Source organism: Branchiostoma floridae, chromosome 10 (assembly GCF_000003815.2).
Source record: "Branchiostoma floridae strain S238N-H82 chromosome 10, Bfl_VNyyK, whole genome shotgun sequence".
NCBI classification, from domain to species: domain Eukaryota; kingdom Metazoa; phylum Chordata; class Leptocardii; order Amphioxiformes; family Branchiostomatidae; genus Branchiostoma; species Branchiostoma floridae.
Window position 1 is genome coordinate 6,907,580 of NC_049988.1, and position 10,678 is coordinate 6,918,257.

At 39.3% G+C, this 10,678-nt stretch overlaps 1 protein-coding gene across 1 annotated transcript in view; it reads right to left on the reverse strand.

Annotated features, from left to right (window-relative positions):
- LOC118424584 (parathyroid hormone/parathyroid hormone-related peptide receptor-like) overlaps positions 1–4,352 on the reverse strand; it is a 9,803-nt gene extending 5,451 nt beyond the window's left edge. The window contains exons 1-5 of the mRNA XM_035833211.1: positions 4,245–4,352; positions 3,461–3,571; positions 2,843–2,943; positions 1,764–1,876; positions 1,250–1,376 (exon numbers count right to left, since the gene is read on the reverse strand). Coding sequence (XP_035689104.1) covers positions 1,250–1,376; positions 1,764–1,876; positions 2,843–2,943; positions 3,461–3,571; positions 4,245–4,347 — 555 coding nt within the window. The 5' untranslated portion in view covers positions 4,348–4,352. The remainder of the gene's footprint in view (positions 1–1,249; positions 1,377–1,763; positions 1,877–2,842; positions 2,944–3,460; positions 3,572–4,244) is intronic.
- Positions 4,353–10,678: the final 6,326 nt, after the last annotated feature.

Genomic DNA, 10,678 nt, shown 5'->3' on the forward strand with positions numbered 1-10,678 from the left:
TCACTATTGTGGTCTAAAAACCAGTGCTCTATGACTACGAAATTGAGGGACAAGTGCTCTCATCAGTTACGGAATTTAATGACCTAGGTGTAACTATGTCCAACTGCCTATCTTTTAAGAGTCATATAAAAAACATCACAGCTAGTGCCAACTCGACCCTCGGCTTTATTAAGAGATCTGTTGGTTACCATGCCCCTGCAAATGTTAAGGAAATTCTTTATATTACACTAGTTAGGCCCAAACTTGAATATTGCTCGTTGATCTGGTCCCCCCACACTCATAACTTAATTACTTCCCTTGAAAAAGTCCAGAGACGTGCTACAAAATACATTCTTAACAACCATACAACTGATTACAGGGATAGATTGATCTACTGCTCACTCTTACCTATATCTTACCGCAGAGAATTATTAGACTTATCCTTCCTATTTAAATGTTTCTTGGGACAATACGGTATTGACATTCATCAATATATAAGTTTTCCACTCACATCCCTAAGATCCAACTCACAAGCCAAGCTCCAGCCCCAAAAATGTCTCACCACTACGTTTAAAAACTATTTCTTCCAAAGAATCGTTCACATCTGGAACGCTTTACCCCTCAACATTAGAACTCTAAAACTTTCCCCAGTTGTTACAATTAATACCTTTAAGAAAGCAATCCTAGCTCACTATCTCTCTCTTACCAACGACAGATTTAACCCCAACGACGTATGTACTTGGGTCACCCACTGTCAGTGTCCCAGTTGTACACCTTTCTAGATATTTCATATTTCATCTTACCATTATCTCTATGATTTATTTCTTTATATTTGTTATTATTGTATATTTGCTTTTATTGTCGTTGACACAATCATTATTATTTGATTGTACAATTGTTATTATTTGTTATCATTATGATTATTTTTCTATCATTGTATAATTTAGTTGCACGGGAGGCAACTAGTAAAGGTTACAAAGTACCTGTTTTTGCCTCCCTACCATTTTGTGTAAACACATATGGTGAAGTTCAAATAAATAAATAAATACCATTAGACTCGCCCAAAAGTAGTGTTTGAAAGTAAAAAAAACATTTGGGGCTATGAATGGGGGTATCTGCCTGACATGATAGCTAGCCCGGGTAGACAGCCCAGTCTTTTCCGTAAACCTTTTCTGCCAAGAAGGAAAAAACGCAACAGCAAAAACAATATGTTTTCTCCTTCGGGAACAACATAGCTAGTAAAAGCAGTAGCTATTAAAAGTAGTGTTACCGTGTCCCTTGGTGTGTCCACTGAGTCCCCGACTAGCACGGCGTCCTTTACCAGAATAAAGAAGGCCCGTAACATGTAGGACATGAAGAGATGCATGTGGACGTAGTTTCGCGTGCAGTGTAGCCGCCTAAAACAAAGAGAAAAAGAAATATACTTTTAGTAGAATGCACAGCATGTTAGTAGATCGATAGATCGATTTACAACACAGTGAATCGTAAATAGCAATTACTGCAAAAAGAGCAAAATATACCGGAAATGTCGAAAGCCTATACCATTGTCGTAGAATGCAAAAGTCCAAAGTCAAAGAAGATGAGAAGAAAAGTGAAGAGTCTATTGTTCGTTCGATATACACGCATCATACTCTGGATATTGAATCATATTTTAGAACTTCCTGACAACTTCAAATTAAGGGAACTGGCAGCTTTTTGGAGTTCCCATAGGATGTCATCCATATATCGCATCAACATGGCATTGGGTAAGTAAAAAATAGGTACATATGAAGCATCATACTTACTTGAATGAAGCTAGAATGATGAACGCTATGAAGAGAGACCCTAGAGAGACGGAGTACCCAACAGTGTACATCGTTGTTACTCTTTTTAGAACCTCTCGTGGGACCCGGCTGGTCTGTGGTAAAACAAAGGGCAAAACATCTGCAAAAAGTACCAGTTATACAAATGTGTGACTGTGTGACTGTGTGACTGTGTGACTGTGTGTATGTGTGTGTGTATGTGTGTGTGTGTGTGTGTGTGTGTGTGTGTGTGTGTGCGTGAGCGTGTGCGTGTGTGTGTGTGCGTGTGTGTGTGTGTGTGAGAGAGAGTGTGTGTGTGTGTGTGTGTGTGTGTATGTGTGTGTGTGTGTGTGTGTGTGTGTGTATGTGTGTATGTGTGTGTGTGTGTGTGTGTGTGTGTGTGCATGTGGATATGTGCGTGTGGATATGTGCGCGCGCGCGTGTGTGTGTGTGTGTGTGTGTGTGTGTGGATATGTGCGTGTGCGTTTGCGTTTGCGTAAATTGTGCTTACCGTTTCTGAGCATCGATAGCAATGGCTATTTATTGTGATAATATTGTGGTACACAAGCAAAGACTGATCCATTGCTCAACTTGTACATTTGTTAACGTTTGTTTGTTTGTTTGTTTGTATGTATTAAATACCCAGTAAACCGCCTCATGGCGTAACATACCAGTTTCTGCACTGAAGACAAAAATTTATTTGATCCACTCTCATCAGGAAGAGTGTGGTGGGTTCTTTATGATTAACAGGCTCCTAAAAACACAGGACCTCAACGTACTTAACGTCCTATCCAAGGGAAATCTCTTTGTGAAATTGGTTATTCATTTACACCTAATCAAAGTTAGGACATTCGTATAAAGTGCCTTTCCCAGGGGCACAACGGGGGCAAGTCAGGGACTCGAAGCCAGGGCCTCTGGGTCCTGGGCTAAGACCCTACACCACAGCAATGCCACGAACACGTTCAACGAAAGCAAATACATCTGAGATGAGAGAATCTTTGTGTGGGGTAATTATGTGTTAAGCTGAACAAGCATATCGATTTGTAAAACTCAACTTGAGTTGTAAAAAACACCTTGCTCACCTGTGCTTTTTGCCAGCATTCTGTGTAATTTGCATACGTTTTGTTGGTAGCCGGGTTGAGTACCCATTTTCCTGTGACGTCACAGTATCTAAATACGTGTCCTGGAAGGAGAGATGCGTATCAGTACAGTAGCAATACAGTAGTACTGTAGCAGCACTGTAGTAATAATGAAGCAATAACTGTATAGCGATACTATATCTATAGTGCTTAAGCAATAATATAGCAGGACTAACTGTAGTAGTACTGTAGCGGTAATGTATTAGCGCTGTTAGTGATGGTGTAGAAGCACTGTAGCAGTACTGTAGAGATAATGTAGTAGTGCTGTAGTAATAATGTAGCAACATTGTAGCATTACTGTAGCCATAACGTAGTAGTGCTGTAGTAATGATGTAGCAACACTGTAGCATTACTGTAGCCATAACGTAGTAGTGCTGTAGTAATGATGTAGCAGGATTGTATAGCAGTGGAACCGTCCGTTAATTTGAAGCATTAATTTGCTTTATCAAACACCACAACACTCCTATACACATACCCCAAAACAAGTTCGTGATATCCAAAACTTCTAGATTCTAGTCTCTATCTTTTAAACTCCTAAATGGCTACTTAACAGCCCCTTACCTTGGCTGTTGAAATCCGGTAAATACCCGGGGCACAGTAGGCTGACTTTTGCACCAGCTTCTCCGTACGGCCAGCATGTGACTAGGTCCCACTCAGGGGGACAGTACGTTTCTGCAAAGTATAAGTACATTTAGTTCAATTAGTAGAGTTCATGTGCTTCAAATTTCGTTCGTTCAGTTCGCTCAGACCCCTGTTTTGCCTTGTAGCACATAGGGCCGCAAGTTTCCTTGTTGTTTCAGTAGCAGGGAGGAGTTGCTAGCCCTTCCCCTTAAACGTTACTACGTGACTACTACCAATTGAGCTACAGGGACAGCCCTTTGCTTTTGAGTTATCAAATACCTAAACGTCATTTACACTCGTGCGTTCTGTTCAAACTGTTATTGATGTGGACTCATAAGGATCATACATCTACTCAGATCATGATCTGTAGTGAGAGGGGGGATACAAACTTAGTCATATTTTGAGAACGCATACTTCTTGCTACAGCGCCACCTTGTAGTGAAAAGGATGCTTGCCAAAGCATGGCTAAGCTTGCATCCCTCTCTCCTCTCAGTATGGTCCATGACCACAATGGAATTTCTTATTATTATGAATATCTGAACCGTAATGAGGGGGGATACAGGCTTAGTCACATTTTGGGATGCATCCTTCTCACTGCATCGCAACCTAGCATTGGGAAGTAGAAACAGCCATAGTTCGTTTTCCCCCTTTATATACATACACGGGCGTTAGTATCATGTGCTAGAGTAGAGCCTGATAATTCTCTATTAATCTTCGTACGTACTATTTCCATCCGGAGGGTTGCTCTCGGCAATTTGTGACAGACACTTGCTTCCTTCTTTCCTTAGAATATTCAAGAGTTCTGTCTGATCGGCGGTGGCAACCATCTGCAAATGACAAAAAGAAGCATCAATATCACCAATTTTTACATACAGACTGAAAATAAAACTGGTAATTATTATCATTATCATAAGCGTCAGAATAAAGAAAGATAGGGAGGTAATTTTATATAAGGTGGATTTGAGTCTCATCACAACAACATATCTTGATCATATTTTTGCCTGGGAGAAAATTGCATAGACTTACCCTTCTGTCCTCCATATGGTCGAATCGACATATGGATGCTACCAAAATACCTTTTACAGTATCTGGTGTTGTATTTTGAGACTCCGTTATCACTGCATGCAGTGTGCACCGTGCACTACAGTAGCTGTTTACTACACATTTAGTACAGTACTAGTGAGTAGCAGTAAAATGTCTACTACGTACAGTAACGTATAACTGTTATTGCATTTCAATACAGTGTGATGTGCTCCAATGTTTAGTACAGTAACTGTTTACTACATAATTACTACAGTAACAGTAGATGTCTAATGCAGTAACTTGTTGTATATGAAAACTCCGCTATCTAAGAAGCGTGTTCCGTGTACTACATGAGCTGTCTACTACATGTTTACTTCAGTAACAGTAAAATGTCTATTGCAGTAACTGTACTGCAGTGACAGTAAAATACCTACTACAGTAACTGCTGTAATATATGACTCCGTTATCTAAAGAGTGTGCTCCACGAGCTGTCTACTACATGTTTACTACAGAACCAGTAAAATGTCTAATGCAGTAACTGTACTGCAGTGACAGTAAAATACCTACTACAGTAACTGCTGTTATATATGACTCCGTTATCTAAAGAGTGTGCTCCACGAGCTGTCTACTACATGTTTACTACAGAAACAGTAAAATGTCTAACGCAGTAACTGTTGTTGTATTTCAGGACTGGCTTTAACACAACAATATGCTCTAATGTTACACCTTTTGGTGCCTGTAATTTATTTATTTTTTGTTCTTTAGAACTTGGCAATGCGAATATTGCAAAAAAACACTAATCGCCTAATACTTTTGTCAAATCCGGATATAGAGAGGCTGTTGCTGTTCTAGATCAATGAACCGAAAACTATGTGCTTCGCAAAGGTTCCTCTCTGTTATGGATAAATAACTTTAGTGAATATCTTTCAGGCTTGACTTACTAAAACTCCAAAGTTCGTGTTAAACACGTTAAACCTCCACTTTAAACGTATAAGACAAATGTTCAATAATAGAACGTGCACACTGCATGGCAGCTTGTCAATAACCATGACTGACAGCTGTCAACGCTTCGTTACAAACCCAACGAATCAACCAACCGTATAACCACCGTACCATTTCAGTATATGCAACTCAAACCGCAAAAACAAAAACAGAAACTATTTTCTAACTCCGTACAAAACACTATACTCAATAGTTTATTGTCGAGGGGATTTTCAACATTAGGCTGCGTCAATGGTACGGTAGTGATACGGTTGGTTTACTGGTTCACTACCGTACCATTTCAGAATATGCGACTTCTACCTCAAAAACAAAAAACAGGAACTATTTTTAACCTCGTACAAAACACTCTACTGAGTAGTTCATTGTCAAGGGGCTTTTCAACATTAGGTTGAGTCCGTCTACAAATAAGGACCTAGGTTGAGTCAATGGTACGGTAGTGATACGGTTGGTTTACTGGTTCACTACCGTACCATTTCAGTATATGCGACTTCTACATCAAAAGCAAAAAAAAACAGGAACTTTTTCAACCCCGTACAACATACTCTACTGAACATATACATCAAAAAACAGGAACTATTTTAACCCTGTACAAAACACTCTAGTCCATTGTCAAGGAGGTTTTCAACATTGCACAAATAAGGACCTAGACTGCGTCAATGGGATTTGTGGCGTTGTTTTTCTACTTTGGCAACCGAAGCGCAGGTGGTCTAAAAGTAGAAGAGTGTTGTAATACGATATGCGGTGAATGGAGAAGTTCAATAGCGCGTGGAGCCTCGGCATTCTTGTGCGGGCGCTTGCGATCAAAATACCCGTACAGCAACAACACATTCCCCGGCAGAAAAATAACAGTTTGTAGAAGTGGGAAAGTAAGAACTCATGAAGCACGAAATGTCGACATATTTTCAGAGACGCGTAACATATCTGGTTTGTTTGCACTTTTGAAAAAATGTGTCTAATTTAGTTTTAACTCTTGTTGACACTGTTGTTATGTTCCTATTCATTGTTGGGCTTTATTCTATTTTTAGGTGGCAGGTGCATGTTTTTCAATGTGCAAGGCGCAAGGTGTGTAGAGCACTGTAAATGCATTTAAGTTCGCGAAGATTTACTTTAGCAGTAGCGGGAAAATGGAGTGTTCGCGGTGGTTTTAAGTTCGCGGTAGCACCATAGACTGCAGTTACAAACTGTAATGGAAAAATGTTCGCGGCGAAGTGGTCATAACAGCGAACACAAAACTGCTAGTACCGCAAACTATTTGCATTTTTCATTTACGCCTGGCTTTTTGGAGAAATGTATTGGTTATAATTCACAAAATAACGTTGCACATTAGATAAGCCCATGAGAAATTCTGTATAATAATCTTTGTCATTCTTAATCTTTTTTTCTTAAGACGTGATTCTTGAACAATATATCATATTAAGATAGCGAAAATGCACATACACTTTGGAACGAACTCCTATTTTGTCACAAAAAAAAACTTCAATTATGTGTGTAGAAAATGGTATGAGTGAGCCAGCTATTCTTTGTTCCTTTATGCTTTTATGCTTTAAAGAAAATACTATAGTAAATAAAGAAAACTAGATCTAATCCTATTGTGAGTCAGTATATATAGACAAACTGCGCAAGAAGCTAATTCACCATGAAGGCAAATGGACCCAGCAAATGAAATATATGCGTCCTATATATATTCGGCTTAACAAAATTTATAGTACACCTTACAGCCACTGCAACACAATGACAAAATAGAACGCATTTGTCTTAGGCATTGTCCAGTACACAATCAAATTACTTTAGTATCGGTTGTCTAGAACGGCACTTACTCAATTATTGTGCAGCCGTCAATCACAAAATGGTCTCTTGGGAAGGTCCAGCTGCGTTAATACTTCAATTTAGAATGATATGAAATAGTAATGATCAAATATTCCCTATGTAAATTTACATTATAGATCTTCGCAACAAGGCACAGTCAATGTAACTTCATTAGAGGATAGTTGCTCTTTCACATAAAACCATGTTGATTTGATTATATGGATGACGTGCTCTAGGACCCCCAAAACCGATGCCAGCGTTCGGGAAAATAAAATGTTTGCCAAAAACAGTTGCCTTGATTTTGAAATCTAAGCGGTCAGGAAGGTTGAACAATAGGTTCCTCATTTTTGCTCTTTCACATCTTCTTCTTTGACTTCTTAGAATTGGTTCTGGCATACTGTGACATTAGTATCGGTTTTCCGATATTCATTTTAATTTACGGCTTTTTTACTTATTTTGTACTTACTTACATACTTTGTATGATTAACAGTGTGGTGGAAAATTTATGTTCAAATGCGAAAATTGATGCGCAAGGGGGTGTTATCAAGTTTGCTGGGCTCACGCTTGTGAACATATTCAAGTCCGTATGAGGTCCGTATGAAGTTCTTAGTCTCTACCAGGCTCCACAGGTTGCTGAAAAAAATAGTAGAAATCTGACAAATACAAACACATGACATGCTAGAGGAGTTAGCTGTCCGATGAGTATGGATTGTGACCCAGCTAACTCCTCTGACATGTTGTTTGGCTATATTTGTTCTATTTCTACTATTTTTCCTTGCGACATGTGGAGCCTGGTAGAGGCAAGAACTGCATACGGACCTTATACGGACCTGAATATGTATGTACGTGTGGACCTACCGTATGCCCCCCTTTCCACTAGGACGGCGCTCTCTCTGCGATCTAAATTTTACAGATCACTCAACGAATTGTATACAAAAGAAACGATTTTTTTACACTTCGTGTGTTTTGTTGTTCTCTACTCAGTCATACTTTTACATGCTGTATGATATACCCAGTATGAAATCTAAGGTTACACATATCCTATTTAGGTCGCAGTGAGAGTGCAGCGCGATCGCCGTCTAGTTATAAGTTAGAATACACCTATGTGCTAATGCTAAGGTGCGGGACCTTTACGTCTGGTGTTCCAGTGATAGAACCTTCCAGTGTCACTAACATCATCAATCAAAGTGTCAACTGTCTAACCCAACCCGTGTTTGCTAAAGAGATGGGTCAGAGAGAGTTTAGTACCTTCGTTGTTCGTGAACGCAAAGTAAATTCAATTTTCGACAACTGGAAAAGATGCCCGAAAACGCTTGGGGGTCAATATTCGGAAATCGCCGAAAGCAGTTTCTATACATGCGTCAACTGTCTAACCCAACCCGTGTTTGCTAAAGAGATAGGTCGGGCAGAGTTTGAGACCCTTGTTGTTCGTATACGCAGGGTAAATTCAATTTTCGACAACTGGAAACGATGCCCGAAAACGCTTAGGGGTCAATATTCGAAAAAAAAAAACGCAGAAAGCAGTTCGAAAAAACGCCGAAAGCAGTTACTATATATGTGTCAACTGTCTAACCCAACCCGTGTTAGCTAAAGAGATAGGTCAGGGAGAGTTTAGTACCTTTGTTGTTCGTGTACGCAAAGTAAATTCAATTTTCGACAACTAGAAACCATGCCCGAAAACGCTTGGGGGTCAATATTCGGAAATCGCCGAAAGCAGTTTCTATACATGCGTCAACTGTCTAACCCAACCCGTGTTTGCTAAAGAGATAGGTCGGGCAGAGTTTGGGACCCTTGTTGTTCGTGTACGCAAAGTAAATTCAATTTTCGACAACCGGAAAAGATGCCCGAAAACGCTTGGGGGTCAATATTCGAAAATCACCGAAAGGAGTTTCTATACATGTGTCAATTGTCTAACCCAACCCGTGTTTGCTAAAGAGATGGGTCAGGGAGAGTTTGGAACCTTTGTTGGTCATGTACGCAAAGTAAAATCAATTTTCGACAACAGGAAACGATGCCCGAAAACGCTTGGAGAACGATATTCGAAAAACGTCGAAAGCATTTTCTATATCTCCGAAGTTTCTATAACGGAATCATCTTTTCGCGCCTGATTGATAAGCAGAAGAAGCTAGCACGTGTGCTATGTCCTACATGTCTTTGGTTTCATCGTTTTTGTATCCATAAGGCCATGTTGATTTCATTGTATGGATGACATCCGCACGCGCATCATTTTCGTTCGTTTAACAACATGTTTTACGCTACACTGTTAATCGTACGAAGCAGATGTAAAATGAACAAATATATGCTGTGAACTGAAAAAAATAAGGAAAATAGAAAATGTCGTGAAATGTCAATGTCAATTCTTAAGTCAACGAAGAAGATAAAAATGAAGAATCCGTTGTTCTGTATACCAAACAATATACGGTTGATCGTACGAAGCAAATACAAAAATGAGCAAACATATGGCATCAGTTTAAAAAAAATATCGGAAAATGGAAAATGTCGTGGAGTGTTTAGATCAATTAATATTCTTAAATCAACGAAGAAGATAAAAACGAAAAATCTGTTGTTTTCTATACCAAACATGGTGTGTTTAGTCCTGCCCACTTAACTCTCATAAATTGGTGATGATGGCAACTTTTTGGCCAAACTTTTTTTTTACTTCGCACGCTCGCATCAGTTTTGGGATTCCCAGGGGAAGTTATCCAACCTGACCTAGCGTGAACAGATAGCTTCTATCGCTAAATCTGTTGTGGTATGTTTATCTAGGTTAACTATGCCATTTGGGCTAAACTGAATTGTTCGCTAAGCCCCCAAGATTACTTGGACTCATTCGACTTGCTTTCAATGGAGCGCTGCCTTCAACACGCCCCTACAGCATTCACCATTTGTAGTACATACCGAGTAACAGCATTTATATGTACATTCCTAATTGAAAAATACTTTATAGTCTAGTAGCTACATAGTAAAGTGACCTTTGGCTTAGTGTTGACATAACATGGCCCTCCTGCGGTTCAATCCGACACACAAAAATGTGGTATACACAGTTCCCAACTATGTACAAAGTATCCATTTTACACTGTGAGTCTGTGTAGGAACGTCAAAAAGATTATAGCTATATTTATGACGTTTTAAGCTGTTAGATTAAGAATTATATGGATCAAATACAGCGAACGGTGTTGTCTCAATAGTCAATAGTATAGCTCCCTTTTACGACTATGTGTATTGACTCAATGTCAATGTGCTTGCATTACGCTTTCCATTACGATTTATGATTTGCTACCTCTATAATACTATTCGATTTGTTTTGATTAACCATACAGTTCCTCA